Below are 19,885 nucleotides of genomic sequence, written 5' to 3'. Positions count from 1 at the left end.
TAGCTTATTTCTCATTATTAAAAAATGTATTCCAAGTAAAAGTGATTTGTATTTACGTTTTAGACAATTTATTCCATTTTACACATGTTCATTATTTAGACAATGTTTCTTAAATAATATATTTACACAATGCACATGATCTCCATCGACTAGTAAAGAGAATTCCCCGCCACAGTCTTAATTGATATGATTTCTTATGTTTGTACACAGGTCAAAAGTTTATTACTTTGGAATAAATTATTACATTTACGGCATATAAAACTATGAGATCAAATTTTAAAATACCTTTAAAAACGTATGAAATGAGTTTACGATATTCTGGATATTCAAAATGTAACGGCCTCTTATAATTTAATTTGACTAGATAATAGTGTTAACGCTATGTTATCGTTGAGCTGTTAACGTCTTACAAAATATAATTTCGTTATCATGCAAAACGAATATTTACACGGGCTTTGTTGCATTGATACAGAATGTACCTAAACTCGATAAGACATATAATTTGATAGCACAATATAAAAAAAACGACTAGTAAAGTACTATGTTACTGTACGGTCGCAAAAATATATTTTGCAGCTTCCAGGGACATAAGTCAAATATTATCTTAATACTTTTTTTGGTTTTCAGGCTTTTTAAGATTAGAATATGAAGACGCTTTGCTTCAGTGCTAAAATGTACATGGAAGTTGTCGTAGAATTTTTAAAATGATTGCGAATTATTAAGAACGTTATAGCAAAAGTAAATTAAACAATTAAAATTTACATTTGTTTACCACGGAACACAATAATACATAGGTAGGTAATTTTTATTTTAAGGTTAAGAAACGACAGCTGAAATATGGACACAATGCTACGAGGATGTAACATAAACAAACACTATCTCGTAACATTCCGGGTAGCAACAAACTAGTTAAAAAATTCTGAAATAACATCTGAAGAGCTATCAAACTAAAGTCTTATTCGTTGAGTCATCAATACAACAATCGAGGAAATCACCGGATGGCAAGCAAAACTCACTAACATTTCTGTCACTGCTCTTCAAAAAGTCGTATCTAGTCAGTAATTTCATATGAGATACGAGCTTTGTTGTAAGTAGGTATTTGGTACTTAATGACTTTTGCTTTTCACCCGACGAAATACAATACTTATCTTAGTTCGATTTAAGATGGCTGTACAGTACGGCTAGCATACACGATGATTTAACTTACGTAATGTAATAGAACAAATTATTGATTTTAAAATTAAAACACTATCTGTACTTATATTATATATATAAATATCTAAACACCAAAGCCTGTAAAAACCAATGCAACGTAGGAACAATACAGGTCAAAACAATTCTGAGTTTCTATTTGCTAATGTAAAGTGTAATTCATACACGACAATTTCCAATGCAAGACACTTGAGTTAAATCGCGGCGATTTTCTGTACCTTGTTAGATGTAGATAGGTCGTTGTTTGGACGGCACTGAAAATAGCCCTTATGTTTCTTTGCATTTCGAATTCAACTTAGTAAGTAGTTGTGATTCTTAGAGGCGCGGCGGTCAGGACCAAACCTAATCAACTGAAGTATAGGCTATTGTTTCATTTATTGTAGCAATTAGTAGGATTAGTGTTCTTTTATTTTCAGTCACACTCCAATAATATTCATTAAAAAACAAAATGTTTACTTATGTTTCATTCATGCAAAATGGTGGTGAATGACTTAAATTTACTGAGTTATTTATTTAGAATAAATCCTGATCACGTCACCTGTACAACATTTTGTTTGCCCGCCGCTTTTGTATCATTCAGATGATGGCAAATAGACACCTATATTGATCTATCTTTTTGTCATTAGGAAAGCATCGGGTTCTACAGGACTTTTCCGCCTTACCTTCATTATAAAACTAGATGTTACGAGTGACATAGAATGATTTTAACTCACTATTTACAATGCCAGAAAGAAAATGTTGCCCACAGGCAATTTTGCCCGTTTCAGGAAAAACAATTAAAAATTAATCTTTTTAACTTCGTCTTAATTATCATTTATCACTTAATTCTGACTATGATTTTGGTTTATTTCATCACATTCAAACATTTTGTGAAACACGTCTTCATCAACAGTTCAAAAGTTCCTTTATACTTTTTATGCCAAATCTCCCCGATGGAAATTTTAATAATTGAAATTTTAATATTATTGGGCTTGTTTGTATTAAAAAATATTTTACTAATTTTACGTAATGTGTACGGAAGCTATTAAAATTTAAAATAGAGAAAATATGGGATGTATTTGGGTATTTATTTTATTTGCCGTCGGCATCGTCAAGTACTCATAAAGCTACTTGGCGATGCCGATGGCAAATAAAATAAATAGCAGCTAAGCAGCTCTAGTTATTGCAGTATCACGACCCTTGTGAATTTCCAGGACCAAAGCACCTGGGATGAAATACGTCAGAGTAGGAATGAAATCGATCAGAGCGATTGGAGCAGTTGGGGACTAGTCTTTGGGTCTCCTGCTGCAGCACGCAGTTTTACAAAGTAATAATTGGGACCTAAATATAAGCGGATGACGCTAGTCGACCTATGTCTTTATCTTTCCTTTTTTTTAGATATTGTGCAGTCAAGTGCAAAGATCACACGGCCAAATCGACACGGCCAAATTTACAAAAATATGTATACACGACCTTAATGTTGTGCATGAAGTCGTGTATACTATACATATTTTTGTAACTTTGGCTTTGGAATATAGAGTGGACAAAGGTGCGGACACCACAGAACTTAAATATTTTATCCACTTAAAAAAATGTTTCTGGGATCAAATATATAGCAAGCAACTCTATCATAGTGGTTACTAGTTCTTTTCGCAATTAGATCCAGTCGAAGGTTGTAACAGAAACGGCTTTTAGACTGAGTAAGAAATGGCCTGGTCTGGTACTGCAGCATGTGATTTTGCACGTATACTGTACCGTACGTAAACTGACATAAAGCTTCTATGGGCGTGTACACGAAAAACAGGGTCGGTATTGCCACGTCGGTATTATCCGCGCCGGGAAAGAGTGTCACCCTCTGAAGTGATGTCTGCTATATAGAGACTGTCACCTCGCACGCAGCTAAGGGGGTGCATACGGGCTTACTGCATCAAATGATTTTGCATGTATCTATGCATGTTTCTGAAGTGATGTATGCTGTATAGTGACTAGTTCACCTCGCAGCTAGGGGGGTGCGTACGGGGACGCCGACGCCGAGTAGTCGGCGCCGTGGAGCAACGATTAGGTCTGGTACTGCAGCATGGGCGCGGCTGCCAGGTTCGCGTGGTGGCCGCTGTTCATCCTGAGTGCTGAGAGGGACTTGTTGTACCACTCGTCTTCGGCGCTCATGCCTGCGAAAAGAACGATTATAATATTTATAATGTTATAATAGAGTAGGTACTTGACTATTAAAATATTATTATGATAATATATACAGCCAATATTAAGCGAAGAAAAAAGAATTCCGGTGAAATTGTATTAGGTATATCTTTTTTCAAAAACGCTTTTCTTCATGCAGTACCTAGTATCGCGCCAATGGCCTGTGACGTCATAAGGTAGTATTTCGTTCTCTGTTTAATCTCGCATTTCAAACCTTTACAACTCTGTTATAATTTCTCAGCCTATAAATTGTTTTTCACCTTAAATCGCATTTTGCTCACTGCGTGATACAAAGTTACTTGTTGTTTTTTTTAAATGCTGAGGACAGTGGCGAGAAGTATAACATAACAGCAACCTAATAAAAATAAATGCGGTATTGATTACAATCTTAAATTTAATTTAAGTATAATATTAAAAATAGATCGATAAAGATTTTTAAAATTAAAATTTACAATAAATTATACATGACAACGAAATATTTTCAAAATGTTCCCACTCCTTAATAAAGTATCCAACCTCGTTGCACGAAAGCCGCTGCTCTAGTTTCGAGCAATGAAGCTTGTGCTAAGCAGTAGATAATATAATATGTAGTACGTAGATGAATAGCAAACGTTTTCAATTCCGAAATCACGTCTCGTTTAAAGCACTGTACTCGTCTGCAAAAATACATAAAAGTCAGCACAAAACAAGCAACGCGGCAAGTTGTTTCGATCCGCAGCCCGAGGTATAAATAGGTCGATATAGCGAGGGTCGGGAAGCGAATAGTGAGGCACTGAATCGACCCCCGCGTTTTCTCAAGATGCAATCTCGCCGCAGGAAATAAGATATTTGCCAAGACGCCGCGAGGACGCCCGCCAAAGTAAATGTAGTGGAAATTTTCTTATTAGAATATCTACGGTACGATGCCTCGCTTCCATTAGATACTCGTTTTTTGCTACGCAGGAATCTTGGCCGGGCTCGTGTTACACGCCTTATCGCGCCTCCACTTTTTTTATTACATGGCAATAGGCTTTTTTGGTGAGGGAAAATGCGTCAAGGAAAAGCTCGATTATCAACCACCATATTTATTATTTGTTGAGAAAACTAGCTAATAATCTACTACTCGTGACCACGGCCACTGCAATGTAGTTGAAACGTTGAGGTAGGTAATTAAATTATTATTCGTTGTAAGCGCGGTGATACTCGTTAGTTTCGGTTGTTAGTATGTTATGATATGAGTGAAAATTATGAAAGTTTAAAACATTATAAAACTAGCTAAATCCATACGTCCATACTAATACTAATATTATAAATGCGAAAGTGTGTGTTTGTATGTTTGCGTGTATGTTTGTCTGTCTTTCACGTCGAAACGAAGCGGCGGATCCACGTGATTTTTGGCATAGAGATAGTTTATGGACCCGAGAGTGACATAGGCTACTTTTTATCCCAAAAATATGCAGTTCCCGAGGGAACAGCGCGCGATAACCGAATTCCACGCGGGCGAAGCCGCGGGCAAAAGCTAGTAAGACTATAAAATGGACCTGCATTTTAGTATATCGTGTAAATGACTAATTATTTTACTAACTCGCTATTATTCAAGAACCTATTTCATTAATGTGACACGCGACAAGTGACTATGACAATACGGTATTTGACTATTTTGTATATGTTTTATAAAATAAAAATCACTAAAACCCAATTTGTATATGTTTTATAAAATAAAAATCACTAAAACCCAATTTTTAACCGATTTAAATTTTCTCTTCGCTAAACACTATCTGTATATATATATTTTCATAATAATATTAAGATATGGCAAAATCAGGAGTTGTCAAATACCGTATTCGGAATATACACTCGTATTGCTAACTTGTAGATATCTTTGTTAAGCCAGGCTTCGTATTGGCTTTTGGCTACGAAATATACACGGTGTTTTCTGTCGTTGTGCCTTGTTTAAAAAATAGGGGCTAGAATCTTCGTCACTGTTTTAAAATATATTGAGACGAGATAGTTACGATTACTAACGTGAAAAACTGAAGTAAAATACTGGAGCTTGATTTGATAAGCAAGGTTTGAGATCGATATCAAAAATATCGGTGTAGCCCACTTTGATAACAGTAGTAATTACTACTGTTAGTATTACTACCAATTTGACGCTTTGGTTTCACAGTCCTAATCCTCCCGTGGTTCTAATCCTGCCGTGAAGCAGCAGTGCTTGCATTGTTGTGTTTCGGTGTGGAGAGTAAGACAGCCGGTGAAATTACTGGCACGTGAGATATCCCATCTTAGGCCTCTAGGTTGGCAACGCGTCTGCAATACCCCTGGTGTTGCAGATGTTTATAGACGGTGGTGATCTCCTACCATCAGAAAACCCACTTGCTCGTTTGCCTTCTAGTCGTATAAAAAAAACAGTACATGTAAAATATTGGTACCTACATTGAAATGGATGTACCTATTAAATATTTATGGTTACTTGCACTTTAAACCAAATATGTGTCTCAAAGTGATCACCAAACACGACCCGATACCAGGTAAATAATATTCATACATTAGTATTCCGATAGATATTAGTTGCACGTCGTCGACTAGTACAAATTAATAATCTCCGGCCACAAACTCAAGGATCATTGGATTAGCGTTACCCGCGTCTTGCCGATATGCATGACGAGTTGCTGCGTGGGATGTTGGCAGCTCTACGCGCGGTTAACTACATACCGACGGTTAAAGGCTATTTCATCTAAGCGACATTTTTTTAGAAATTAAGTTATGTACATTTTCGGAATCACTGAATTTTTCTCTGTCGTTTGAGCTATGTGTCAAACTTTTTGCAAAAATTTCACTTAGATGAATTAGCCTTTCAACCGTCTATATACGCACTTTATACGAACCAACCGACTTGGTGATTAAAATCAGTCTGTTCGAGGGTCACTGTCAGACGTTCCATACGAGTCAGTTATGGTATAGCCGAGGTCAAAGATATCTTCATTTAGATTTAAATACCTTTATGAGACTGTATACAAAAGTTCAAACATAAAGCTACATAACTTCATAACATATCTATATATCGAGTTTTAGCCGTTGGTTCACCTTAAAAAAATAAACAAATAAAGAGCAACAAAGGTCCTAAAGTGTAAAGATATCTTTGATCTCGACTGTACTATACCAAGCGATAGGTAGTTTTTCACTTTACGAGTAGTTGCCATATAATAACGCGTTTCGTGCCATGAAACTATATTCTTAAATGAGTGAAAATTCTATCCCGCGGTAATTTCGAAGAACATATATTTAGTACACTTCTATAATCCTCACTCGTACCTATATCTGTCAGATTTTAAGTCTCTAACTCCAATGGTTTAGGCTGTGCGTTGTTTGTTAGTCAGTCTAGCTGCTGGTCGCGTTACTTTTTTATAGATATTAGTATAAGGTAGATCGTGTAAAGATGGTGTATTTGAGATAAAATGTTGTTTTCCGCTTTTCTGTATCGCAAATACACAATAAACTACCGTGAGACTCACTCATATTAAATATATTGACCCGGATACCTCACGTCTTAAATCGCGTTTAGCCCGACATCTTTCAGGCTAATCCGTAGCCCAAATACACCCCCCATATACACCTTTTTTTTAAGCTTTAATCTTGTTCACAGTAACTTATTCCGATAGCAAAGTCCTTCTTTTCCGATATCACCGGATAGAACTTAGTCAAACAATGCGGCCGGCAAAAAGAGCAAGTTTTCTCATTATTATAAAGGATAAGTATTTGTGTAAAACGGAGGTTGGTACTGCGATCATCCTGGCCCGCGCAACTTTATAATTGCCTTGACGGTTGTAATGGAAAGTTGATGAAAGCTGCCTGCGCTTTCCCGCTTCAAACTTACGTCTTGCCTTCATACTTGGGGACACAGAATAAAAAACTTTTATTCTTTGTTTTGTTGGAGATTTTTGGGATGGCTAGGACAGCCGTGTTTATAAAAAGACATGTGTTTGATTATTTGAAATAGTTATAAACTATCCACCCACCAGATACAATATACCGTAACATCCACAAAATCATAATATGTTGCATACTTTTAGATACTTTGGGTGCTAAAGCTTGTGGTACAGTCACCAGCATTAATATCTGCCACAGCAGAGCGTGCAAAAATATCTGACACGTCCTTCCGGCCCTAGAAATAGAGTCGTATCAGATATTTATGCACGCTTGTTGTGTCAGATATTGGTGCTGGTGACTGTACCGGTGTGGTTGTAATCGTTTTGATTGAGTCAATGTTAATTAACCATTTTGGTAGTTTCCATGTATTTGACGTAGATTTAGCGGTTATGTCTGCTATGTTCTATATGACGCGGACCGTAGGTACTTTTCCAATCGTAGGGGATAAATATGTACCTACCTAATATACCGGTCTATTTAAAGTCTTATTGTTTTTTCTTTCAGGGAAGCATGCACGGGTGATATTTTGTGGTGATGCTTTTGAAATAGCATGTTATGGAAAAATGTACTCACCCATGGTGTCTTGCCGCATCCCGACGGCACTCATGTTGGCCCCGTGGCCCATGGAGAACCCTTGCGTCATGGGGTACGAGCCGCCCCCCATTTGAGACAGCGAGAAGATGTCTTTCTGCAATTCTTCGTAGCTGCCGTGGTGCTGTAAAGGAAATTAAACTTTAAATCTTTTGGGTAAAATGGGTACAAAGAGTAATTTTAAATCTTTGCTATAATAGGTACTGGCTTTTGCCCGGGACTTCACTTGCGTAGAATTTATTTACCGAGTGCCCGCGGGAACTATACAATTTTTTGGGATAGCTCTTCTCAGGGTCCCAAACTATCTTCATCACCATCGGTTGATTACGTTAAATATGAAAGCGTAACAAACAATCAAACATATCTACACACTTTCGCATTTATACATAATATAAATAGGGAAGTAAGGATAAGATGGCTGATTTTCCAAATCCAAAACATCAAGTCCTTGGACATAAAAGGCTGGACGTAATATACCTAGGCTGAGATGAGATGATATCGCGTTCCCAAAACCCTGTATAGCGTTAATATACTTAGTATAGTCAATTAAAAAACACCTCATACCCAAAAGTTTCTCCATCAGAGACCATGCGTGGAAACCAATCTCCCAGTCACGTGTCTGTTCATGGATTTTATGTTAATATTTTTCAGCATATCATGTTAATTAATCACCATTAAAGTGGTTTGTTTAACGCGTCATCAACGCCGGCTAGCGGTAATTGAATGACTAAATGATCACCTTATTGACCGAGTGATAGCGAAGGAGCGAAGCGTCGCCGTTTCAGTTTGGGACTCCATAGATCATCATCATCATCTCAGTCGTAGGACGTCCACTGTTCAACATAGGCCTCCCTCATAGACCTCTAGTTACTTCGGTTGGAAACGGCTTGCATCCACCGTGAACGGCTTTAACCAGGTCATCCGTCCGTCTAGTTGGTGAACGTCCTACACTGCGCTTCGCTTGCCGATCCGCGGTCTCCACTCGAGAACTTCTCGGCCACAAAACGGCCATCTGTTCTCCGTGCTGATAAACCCACTCCACTCCAGACTCAAGAGATAATAGTAATAAATAAATGTATTTATTGATCATGAAAAAATATTCCTCGATACAAGAGAAGCAGTGAACCCCACACTAGACAGCCGGTATCGTGGGGATCCAGATCTTAGAGAATTAACAGAATGTGCGGGTCTTAATTCAGTATGCAATATTTATCCTTATCTTTGACAAAGAGTCTTTAAATAGGTGTTACCCCTCTGTTAAACAGTCTATGCTAACTCCAGTTGTATTTGTATGACATGAGAGTTTACTGTTATAATGTAGGGTTGACACTATTTTACGTTTCAATGGGTATAAGTAAGTATATAGGCTGGGATAACTATATCCCAGCCTATATATGTCCCACTGCTGGGCAAAGGCCTCCTCTCTAAATGAGAGGTCCGTATGTGGGCCGTAGTTCCCACGCGCGTCCCAGTGCGGATTGGGAACTTCACAAACATCATTGATTTGCTTCGCTGGTTTGTGGTTAGGCGATCGAGCTTTGCTCGGTTTTTTTTTTGATAAATCATGCCTTTTTAATAAGACCTTTAAAGTAATTGCTCCCACACTAGTGTTATAAAGTGTTGAATAGCGAACGTTATTATCAAACATTTGTTTTATAACATTGTATACCAAATTGTAACAAATGTTATACATTGTTATCGTGTTATATAACTTTTAAATGTTGTGAAACAAATTAAAACCTCTAATTTGTTCTATGATTTTTATATTTAACATTTTTGTACCAAATGTGGGAGCGTTTAAAACATCTAACAAGTTGTTAAAAGCCGCGGGCAACAGTTAGTGTCCACTAAAAAATCATTATTACTCGAATACACGTGTTTTCACAGAGCTAGGTCCACGCTTGGAGATCGATTGTTCGCCTCCGAAAGTCCCGACATGTCCGCGATCCCCGATATAAAAAAAGAACAATCATACAAAATTGGCTCTTTTAAACATGTAAGAATATACGCTACGTTAATCGTCATTAAGATGGTTTGTTTATCACGTCATCAACGCCTGATAGTGATAATTGGACGCCTAAAAATGATAAAATTACTACAATAACCAAAAGTTTCCTAAAATGCAAAATATGATTTCAAAAATCTATTTAAACCTGTGTTTTCTGTACCTACTTAACTGCTTACTATGTTTTAGTGTTCAATAAGTCATTGTATTGTATGGTTCTTCCATCATCGCATAACCCAACCAGCTCTCAGTAGTGCGTCTACGTGGATTTTATATATTTTTCAGTGCGTCACGTTAATCGTTCGCAATTAAGGCGGTTTGTTTATGGCTTCAACAACGCTGCTGGTAATTGGATGGTTGCCCGAAGTACCGCTATCTGATTAGACCGGGCGGCCAAACGGTTTTTAATTGTTTATATGTTTTATTTTGCTTTTATATGATTGTTTATAGAAACTTCGAGGCAACCTGTATAAACTTGCGAAGCAATTCAATGGTTTGTGTGAAGTTTCGAATGGGAATTATGCCCCATTTCTGTCATTGGCCGGGGCAGATATTTATATGAATAATACGAATGTTTGTTCGCGGGTCTTGGAAGTTTAATATGTATATAAGGAAGTATGTTTGTCCGTTGCCATTTTGAGAGGAGGTCTGTGCCCAACAGTGGGACGTATATTATATAGGCTGAGATGATGATCATGATTTAGTCAAGTGTATATAATTGGTCTGAAAAATCCACCATTTTAAACACCTTACTTACAAGGTGAAATTTTAAAAGTGATACAAAATTTATGAATTTGGTTTGAAAAATAATTTTGACGAATATAAATTCATAAACAGAGCAAGCTAAAGAAAAGCTTGTAAAAAATACTAGCCGTTTACGTGGCCATATGTTTATTTTGCCAGCTTAGTCTGAAATGAAGTAAATTACGCTTAAATAGTTATATTCTCTCTTCTTAAATAGGTATTAAATTACTATTAAACAAGTTTTGCAGTTCAAAAAAAGGTATAAATCACATGTGTACATGAATAGCAAGAGAGACGAAAAAGTAGCGAAATTGATGTTGAAAGTACTTATTTATATGGTTTTCTATTCATCTTCTTGTTTGTTCTGTTGCGTTTACTAATGATGAGTCGATGAGTAGGTATTGTTTCGTCCCAAGGTAGTTATTGGTGGTTATACAGTCAACGTCATAAATAAGTGATCACTTCTGTACCTGTCGCTTTCAGTCGGTACACAATTTCGTATGGCTTTTCAAACATGACGTTAAATGACAAGGTACAAAAGTGATCACTTATTAATGACGTTGGCTGTACTATGTACGGTTATAAAGTAAATCCTGACACATTGCACAATTATAAAGTATCTGAATATTGACAATGTGAACCATCGGAAAAAATGCCCAGTATATTTACTTTTCTGTCGCACGCAGTATGTGGGCATTGCGTTTTTGTGTACGATTCAAACAGTCAATATTCAGAAACTTCATAGCAGTGCAATGTATCAGGATTTACTTTATTACAGCCGTTGATTATAATTGTGGGATATATAGTTAGTGACAGCAGCATTTACCCAACGGTTATAGGTTTTAAGTACGCAGTCCAACAAAACACATTTCCAGTACAAAGCAAACATAGCGCTTGCCCAACGTTGCAATTCGAATTCGCATATTTTCGCGTATGACCGCGAGCCACGGAATCGAATTACCCCGTAATCAGAGCACTGATTAGCACCGCATAGTAATGAGCGCAATTGCGTGAGCCTCGCACATGCATTGTTTCCACCATCGGCAATGCTGCGAATTGTATTGTTGATAGTCCAGTGCGCTTGATTGCGAAGCATTCGGAATATCGCGGATTATCGGGATTACGGCATTGTGAACCGCTGTAGCTAAACTTGTTTAGTTTTACAGAATGAAGGTAGATTTTTTTTAAAACACAGTCGAGATCCATACATTTGTACATTTTAATACCTTGTCATTTGTCCTTGTCAATACTACACAAAATTTCAAGTACGAAGTGAGACAGTGACAAGGAGAATCTTTCTCATCTTCTACTGTAACTCGTACCCTAATCTTAGGAAAACTGTTTATAGTACCCGCAGGGCTACTACGAAACTCGAAACTCGAAGTTCGTGTCGTGCGGTCCCTCTGACACTTATACTATTTAATACGAGTGCAAGAGGGACGGTACGGTACGGTTTTCGTAATAAGTAACCCTGCCGTTACTCTATGCTAAGACATATAATACTTCTACGAAGTATATATGAACAGCGCACAGTTTAAACAATTGTGCTTATCTAGAAACTTGAATTTTGCAGACATATTCACTGAAGATCATAAAGGTGTGATTTTTCGAAATACCAACGGGACAGGAAGCTGGCCTTTTTAGTATTTCACGAGGTATAATTATGGTGTTGATTATGAGAAATTGTACGTGTATTCATTTAGATGTTCGAACGTAATTCTTGTACAAATACATATATTGGTAGAAGCAGTGATCGCTATGATAAGATTATATCCATCAAGGTTCATCAAGGTTCTTTCTGTTTATTTCTGCAGAAGGTCGATCTGAACCAGCTCATTGTATTTGTGTACCTATGTGCTATGAAACTGACTTTTGATGGAGATATTAAGGATGAAACCTATCACAATACCTGTACCTACCTAGTTTATAATATTCCAGCTCATGCCTGTAAAGAATTTAGCTTTGATTTTAAGTTGATATTTACCTGCGGATACCGGTTTATAGTGTTGGGATGAGGGTAGGGCTGGTAGCCCCGGTAACCCTGGATGTTGCGCATCATACCGTTGCAGCCCGGCAGGACGGCCGGGGCCAGGGCTTTCTGCAGCTGTTTCTCCTGCTTGCGGTACTTCGCACGCCGGTTTTGAAACCAGACCTGGGGGAAGAAAAGAGCAGCACTTTAACGTCTTGACCGCTACAGTCATTAATACATTAACCCCAGAGCTGCAGAGGCCGTATTGTCTAAAGCAAAGTTTAGACTTGCTCACTTGCAAGAAAAATCGTGCAAGTTGCATTACATTGCAGCGCTCGATTGACCACCACAAACTCGTTAGCTTTAAACCCTCGCAATGTAATGCAACTTGCATGATTTTTCGTCTTATACCAGACAGAAAGAAGTGGTGAAACCGATCGTGAATCCAAGTGTTTTATGCTTAAGAAGCGGATCCGTGTCAAATTTAAGGCTACCTTTTTCTTTATTTAATAAAATCAGCAGAATTTGTTGTTAAAACGGATGAAACTAGAATGGAGTACTTTTTAGTTCCCGTATACGAGGGGTTAAAACAAATAAAGTCTTCTACAACGGAAATAAAATTAAAACTTTCAACTATTAGATTATAGATTGTTTTATTTCAGTTTTTTTTTTGGTAGGATTTTGACTAAATTTAGATAAATTTAGTCAAAATCGGTTTTAATCACTATTGAATTTGAACTTCGTTTCAGTTTTTAACCCCCGACGCAAAAAAAGCGGTCTAAGTTTGACCGCTATGTCTGTCTGTCTGTGGCACCGTAGCTTTTAAACAGGTGGACCGATTTGAAAGCGGTGTTTTTATTTGAAAGCAGGTTTTCTGGCAATGGTTCTTAGACATGTTTCATCAAAATCGGTTCAGCTGTTTTTGAGATATTGAACTTAGAAGTGGCAAAGTCGGGAGTGTTCCAACTTTTTGTTGGTTAGGTCATTATAATTATTATTATATCGTTGCCTACGAAGGATAAAATATTAATAAACGTTTCAGAGCCCAGCATTATGTGACACTTGAACACTAGATCTGCGCTCAAATGCACCGGTATATATTTCTTTAGCTTACAGAATAAGTCCAGGTTCTAAGAAATTGCATTTGTGAAGCTAAGTCCTTAAGTAAGGTGACCTAGTACGTGATCAATTTTAGTGCCACGGTGTTAATATAAATTGAGTGTATTTGTTCCCGGGGTGCAAAAGTGATAAGTTTGGATCGAGACGTGTTAAGTGAGAATGCGTTCAATGGTAGTGAGAGTGCAGTCGACGCGCAAGAATGAGGGTAGATAGAGCACAGTCTACATAACATTGACATCCACCCTGAAACTCTTCAGGCTACCCGTGATCATGATGGGGTGACTATTTACCGGACGTACAATACCGACATAGAAATACCGATCCAATATTTCGTGTATACGCCCATAGAAACTCTTGTCAGTTTGACATAGGTTTGACACCAGTTTGTATGGGCTGTACACGAAATATCGGGTCGGTACGAGTATTTCCATGTCGGTATTATCCGTGCCAGTAAATAGTGTCACCCATCATGATGCATGCGACTACGTCGAAATATCGGGACCTCATTAAAGGTAATCGCGGCCTACATCCCCTAACAAATATAAATAAATAAATTACAACTAAAGGATAGTTTATATATTTTAGGTCTGCTTATGATGTTCATTTTAATGCCAAATCCAATCGATACACCGTTAATTCCCGAGTATAATCGAATAAACTAACACAAATACCTACTTCCCTTATATAATAAGATTAACTACATAAAAGGCGAAACAACAAAACATAGTGAGGCCCTAATCTGCGTGTTGTCAACAGGAATGAGCGCACGTCGTTTGATATGGTGATTACAGCTGATTACGGGGGAGGCCCGGAGGGCGCGGCCCTCCCGCCCTCCGTACGCACTCTCCATATAAACACGATACACCCTATACCTAACCGTGGACCCTCCCTGTACTTATATACTTGTATTAAGTGTATAGTACGCGGAAACGTAAATGGGATATTAGTTTTTCGCAAGCTATCCGCCGTGCGCGCGTTGTGACGGAAAACGAACCAATTTCCGAGTGGTACGGATGATGATGCTTTTTAGGATTCTTATGCGTATTTAGAAACCGAATACACATTGTTTGTAATAAAATAAAATACTTGTACGTCTGAATTAAAAAAAATGCATTTTAGGTCCGTTTGTCTCGAATAAAACCGATTTTACGGATAAAAAATGAATAAAAAATATAACCTTTTTGTCATGTGTTTCTGTCATAAGTAGCTGCAGGTACGTACATGTTACAGTCATAAAGGCAACTGTAACTAAATAAGAAGTATATATTTGGTCGATTACAGACAATTATTAAAAGTACTGGGCACACACTGCAAATATACTACTATTTTAAATAAAGGGTAGAGAGAGGTGGGTAGAGACAATCGACCGAGTTTTATTTGAAACGCAATTTACTTCACAGTATTGTAAAAATCTTGAATGAAACTTTGAACACATAACTTGTGCCGGCCGGCATCTTTTAAAAGAGCAATGGGTCAGTAAATAACGAGGATAGTAGAGTTTTATAACTTAAACCGAATCGCATTAGTGGTATAGGTAAGTAAAAAGTTGATTTAAATATTTATAAATGAAAAAATCCAGTCGCTGTAGGTACTTAACTATTTCATTTTCTTTAAGTTTGGAATGTTTCCGTTTGGTTTTTGACATTTAATTAACCAGACATCAGACAAACACCCACAAACGCAAACCACGAAAGCAAACGCCCACGTAAGACGATGCCCGCAAAAAAGTCTGAAAACTATTTGAACTTAACGAAAAATATAACAACAATGTGATATTTTTGCAATTCTCGCAAAAAAACTTTAATTGCGAAAGTTTGTATGGATGGATGTTTGTTGCTCTTTCACGCAAAAACTATACTCAAAAGATTTGCATGAAATTTGGTACACAGCCTACACAGGTAATATATACCCTGGATTAAAATATACCTGTGCTACTTTTTATCCCGAAATAATACTACTACTTATTCAGCGCGAATGAAGCCGCGAGCAAAAGCTAGTGAAAAATAAAATGATCATTTTTTTTATATTACAGTTATGAACACAAGTCAAAGTTTCAAAGAATTTCGGTGAAAACTTGCTTTGATCAGGCCTTCTTAATAAAATTTCAGCATTATGTAAGAACCGACTTTTTTATTAAGTAACTAAAATTCTGTTTAATTTTAATTTCTCAGAGGCAAGGATTTCCTTCATTTTAGACAACCGGATGGCCAAGTGGTTAGAGAACCTGACTACTAAGCTTGGGGTCTCGGGTTCAATTCCCGGCCGGGGCAGATATTTTTATGAATAATACGAATGTTTTTTCTCGGGTCTTGGCTTTTTACTATGCATTAAAGTATGTATCCTACTAATATTATAAATGTGAAAGTTTGTGACGATGTTTGGATATTTGGAGGTTTGGATGTTTGGATGTGTGTTACTCAATCTCGTCTAAATCGCTGAACCAATTTAGATGAAATTCGGTTTACAGATAGTTTGTGCCCGGGGATGGATATAGGATAGTTTTTATCCTGGAAAATGGCATAGTTCCCGCGGGATAGCGATAAGCGAATACTACACGGACAGAGTCGCGGGCAACAGCTAGTTTATTTATATGTATAAGTATGTTTATCCGTTGCCTAGTATCCATAGTACAAGCTTTGCTTTGCCGACACTAGTCAAATGTCCCATGATATTTATTTTTATTTATTTAAAAACCAAAAGTGATTTCAGATGTTTTAAATCACGAAGCTCCAAAGATCGTAATAATAAAGTATTAATGTGAGTTGAAACCTGTTAACCTTTCAGATGAACTCTTTTACGAGAGTCTCTCAGCGATATTTAAAGGTAGATAAAGCTTAATTCAGTAAAGATCCCTCTCTGAAACATTTCTGTCGTCGTACAACAAAGACATATAGATAGGTATTTGCCTAAGAGCGGCCGAGTTATCCGGAGAAAACGGTCGCCTTTAAACTGAAAAAGCACGGGGATCCAACAAAACATTTTCTTATTTCCAATTGTAGAATTCATTTGAGGGCAGAGACAATGTCGGAGGCGCGCGGGGAGGATGAACGGCTAACTTCGTTACGGATCCATTTGATGGGATTGCAATGCCTCAGGGGCCGCCCGCCCCCGCGCCGTGCGCCCCTCGCTCGCCAGGCGATGCCGTATTTTTATATCGAAATTTCCTCTACAAGGAGGGAGCTCGACGTCGCTGTCGTCTTTAACGTTTACATTCTTATGTAGCGTCGCCTAAACGTTAATAGCCTCCCACGGAACGCGTGCACGGGCACTCACACCCACACGTCGCTTCTCCACGGCACATACGCCGCTTCACGTGCTTTTAGCGTCGGTAGGTATGTAAAAGTCCCCGATCTAATCTCATTTCGTGGAACCTTTCATTTTCTTAAGTCGAACTTCGCTTATTGCCGTGGAAAGAAAAGAGTCATTTAGCGTCGTGTGATAGAGTGTCGGTGAATAAAACATCAGAAGAACGCACGTGAACGTGTAATGGAACACTCTATTGTTAAGAAGCGTGTAATTTTTTCCCTTACGTTTCAAAAATTACATTTGCGCTTGGAAGAATTAAAGGTAGGTAGTCGTAGATATTTAATGTGTCGCTTAAAGAGAATGGCATAAGTCGCGTCCTGAATAAAATATCGAAAGTGACAAATTAGGTGCTCCGGGGACAAATCAATAGCGAGCGCCCTGAGGGATTGAGCAATTTTAAAACTGAGATAAAGATCGCTCGCGAGTTACTGTGAGCATTTCGTATTCATACGGCCGAGGCCGACAGATGGCGCTTTAATTCAATCCGCCTCCGGCCTATGCTCCAAATTCTATTATCCGAGTATTCGCGCATCATTGATATTTCGACGATCCTGTCCAAGAACGACGGGCATGGCGGTATTGTACTTTCTATAGTTTATTTTTGTTCGATTTGCGCTTTTATTGTATGGGACATTTTAGTTGGTACGTTGGTGGTCTAACACAGCCGCGCTACCCCTTGGATGATCTTGTTTTTTTTTAACCTATTTTGTATGTATATCAGGTGTAATACGAGTACGAGCCAGTAATTAAAACATAGATCGTAGTCGTCAAACTGAACAACTAATGTTGTTCAGTGACTTTTAAAAATAATGGAGTCTTTACATTTTCCCTTTTTAGGGTTCCGTACCCAAAGGGTGCCAACGGGACCCTATTACTGAGACTCCGCTGTCTGTCTGTCTATCTGTCCGTCTGTCACAGGGCTCTATCTCTGAAGCCGTAAAAGTTAGACCCTTCAAATTTTCACAGATTTTGTATTACTGTGGCCGTTATAACAACAAATACTAAAAATAATATAAAGTTACAAATTAAAGGGGGTCGTCATACAAGAAACGTGTTTTTTTCAGCGTTTTTTGGTTGCTAGGCGTTATTAGCTGTTGCTAAGGCGACCGAGTCGCCTAGCAACGGGTAGCTATGTCGTTTGAATATTTAAGTCAACAAAAAGTACATTCGGCAAAAAAGCTTGTATTATAAATGAAATTTTTAACAAAAAAAGCTTGGGTGGAATCTTTCAACTCAAATTTGAAGTGGATATCTTCAACCGAATGAGCTGAAATTTTACACGCATGTATAAATCCGACGACAATGCAATATTATTATAACATGGAGTTGATCTGATGATAAAGCTAGCGGTGACCATAGGAACTCTGTGATAAACGACACGACCGCATCGAGTTTGGACTCGTTTTTCGTCTTGACGAGTACTTTGGTAATCAGGGGCATAGTACAGTCAGCAAAAAAAACTTATATTAGAAGAATTTTTAGAAAAACTTTTACTGAACTGTTTACGGAACCCTTCATGTACGAGTCCGACTCGCGCTTTACCATTTTTTATATATTTATGACGTCTAGAAAGGTGCATGTCGTGCATGTCGATTTCCCATCGGGAAAAGTACGAGTTCTCACGAAGATTTAAAAAAACTTAAGACTCAGATTTGTGATGATAATGATAATGATAATATATTCTGAAAATATCCCAAATATGTAATTTTTACCACAAACTTAACATATAATTTTGGTAACAAAATAGAACATTTCCATTCAAACAAATTGGGTTATTTTGGGAAACTATGTTAATTAATCTTAGTACCTACCATTTATCCTACCTGCATATTTATTTGTGTATCGAACTCAAAAATAGGCATATTAAATTATATTGACCCGGATAACTCACGTCTTAAATCGAGTTTAGCTTCTTCGGAGCTTCGACTCAGCGGCTGCTGCAACACGCGCACTCTGCACTCTGGTGTCCGAAACATGTCGAGCTAAACTCGATTTAAGACGTGAGTTATCCGGGTCAATATATTTAATATGAGTGAGTCTCACGGTAGTTTCATGTTCAAAAAACTGACCTGTATCCTGGCTTCGTTCAGCTTTGTGGTCCGCGCCAGTTCTTCTCTACAGTATATGTCGGGGTAGTGTGATTTCGCGAATGCCGCTTCTAATTCTGCTAATTGTTCCTGTTGGAATAAAAATACGATTTAATACATAAAATAAATCAATATAGTAAAATATTGTACTGTTACTAAGTTAATGTTTTTTTTTGCGTAGCAGATCGAATATACAGCTTTTTTGCGGCGTTTTCTTCGTCATTTAGTGTGCGAAATAATATTTCAGATTTACAACGAGCTTTACGGTGAAAAAAAAAAACATCCTAAGGAAACCCGCACAAACCTGCGAAGGAATTCAATGGTTCGTGAGAAGTTCCCAATCCCCACTGTGCCCGTGTGGGAACTACGGCCCAAGCACTCTTATTCTGAGAGGAAGCCTGTGCCCAGCAGTGGGACATATTATATAAACTCCGTCTCCACGTCTCCGTAAGCGTCGTCGTCGTATGGATGTGCGAGGAATGTGTTTCTCATGAACCAATAGAAACGCTTCATTTAAGCTTTGCTTAGCTTGGGACTAGGTCAATTGGTTTTATGAATTAAATTCGGGTTTTGTTCCGCGTACCTTGATTTTAACGAAGCTCGATATTTCGGCACAGTTGCATGCGCCATGATCAAGAGACGACACAAAATTCATAATAATTTCATACATTTTTTAATTCATAAAATAAGTAATGACCGCGATAGTCTAGAACAGTGGTATTAAATCTGTAGGTGTCAATGCCTCTAAAGGGGGTTGCGGTATCTTTA

The 19,885-nt window shown here is 37.8% G+C and overlaps 1 protein-coding gene across 1 annotated transcript in view; it reads right to left on the bottom strand.

Annotated features, from left to right (window-relative positions):
- Positions 1-26: 26 nt before the first annotated feature.
- Positions 27-19,885, bottom strand: part of LOC141429580 (homeobox protein unc-42) — a 40,977-nt gene continuing 21,118 nt past the window's right edge. Inside the window, exons 3-6 of the mRNA XM_074089958.1 lie at positions 19,100-19,207; positions 12,621-12,788; positions 7,870-8,011; positions 27-3,359 (exon numbers count right to left, since the gene is read on the bottom strand). Coding sequence (XP_073946059.1) covers positions 3,250-3,359; positions 7,870-8,011; positions 12,621-12,788; positions 19,100-19,207 — 528 coding nt within the window. The 3' untranslated portion in view covers positions 27-3,249. The remainder of the gene's footprint in view (positions 3,360-7,869; positions 8,012-12,620; positions 12,789-19,099; positions 19,208-19,885) is intronic.

Source organism: Choristoneura fumiferana, chromosome 7 (assembly GCF_025370935.1).
Source record: "Choristoneura fumiferana chromosome 7, NRCan_CFum_1, whole genome shotgun sequence".
Classification (NCBI taxonomy): Eukaryota; Metazoa; Arthropoda; class Insecta; order Lepidoptera; family Tortricidae; genus Choristoneura; species Choristoneura fumiferana.
Note: the sequence above shows the minus strand (reverse complement) of the source record. Positions and strands in the feature narration are given on the sequence as shown.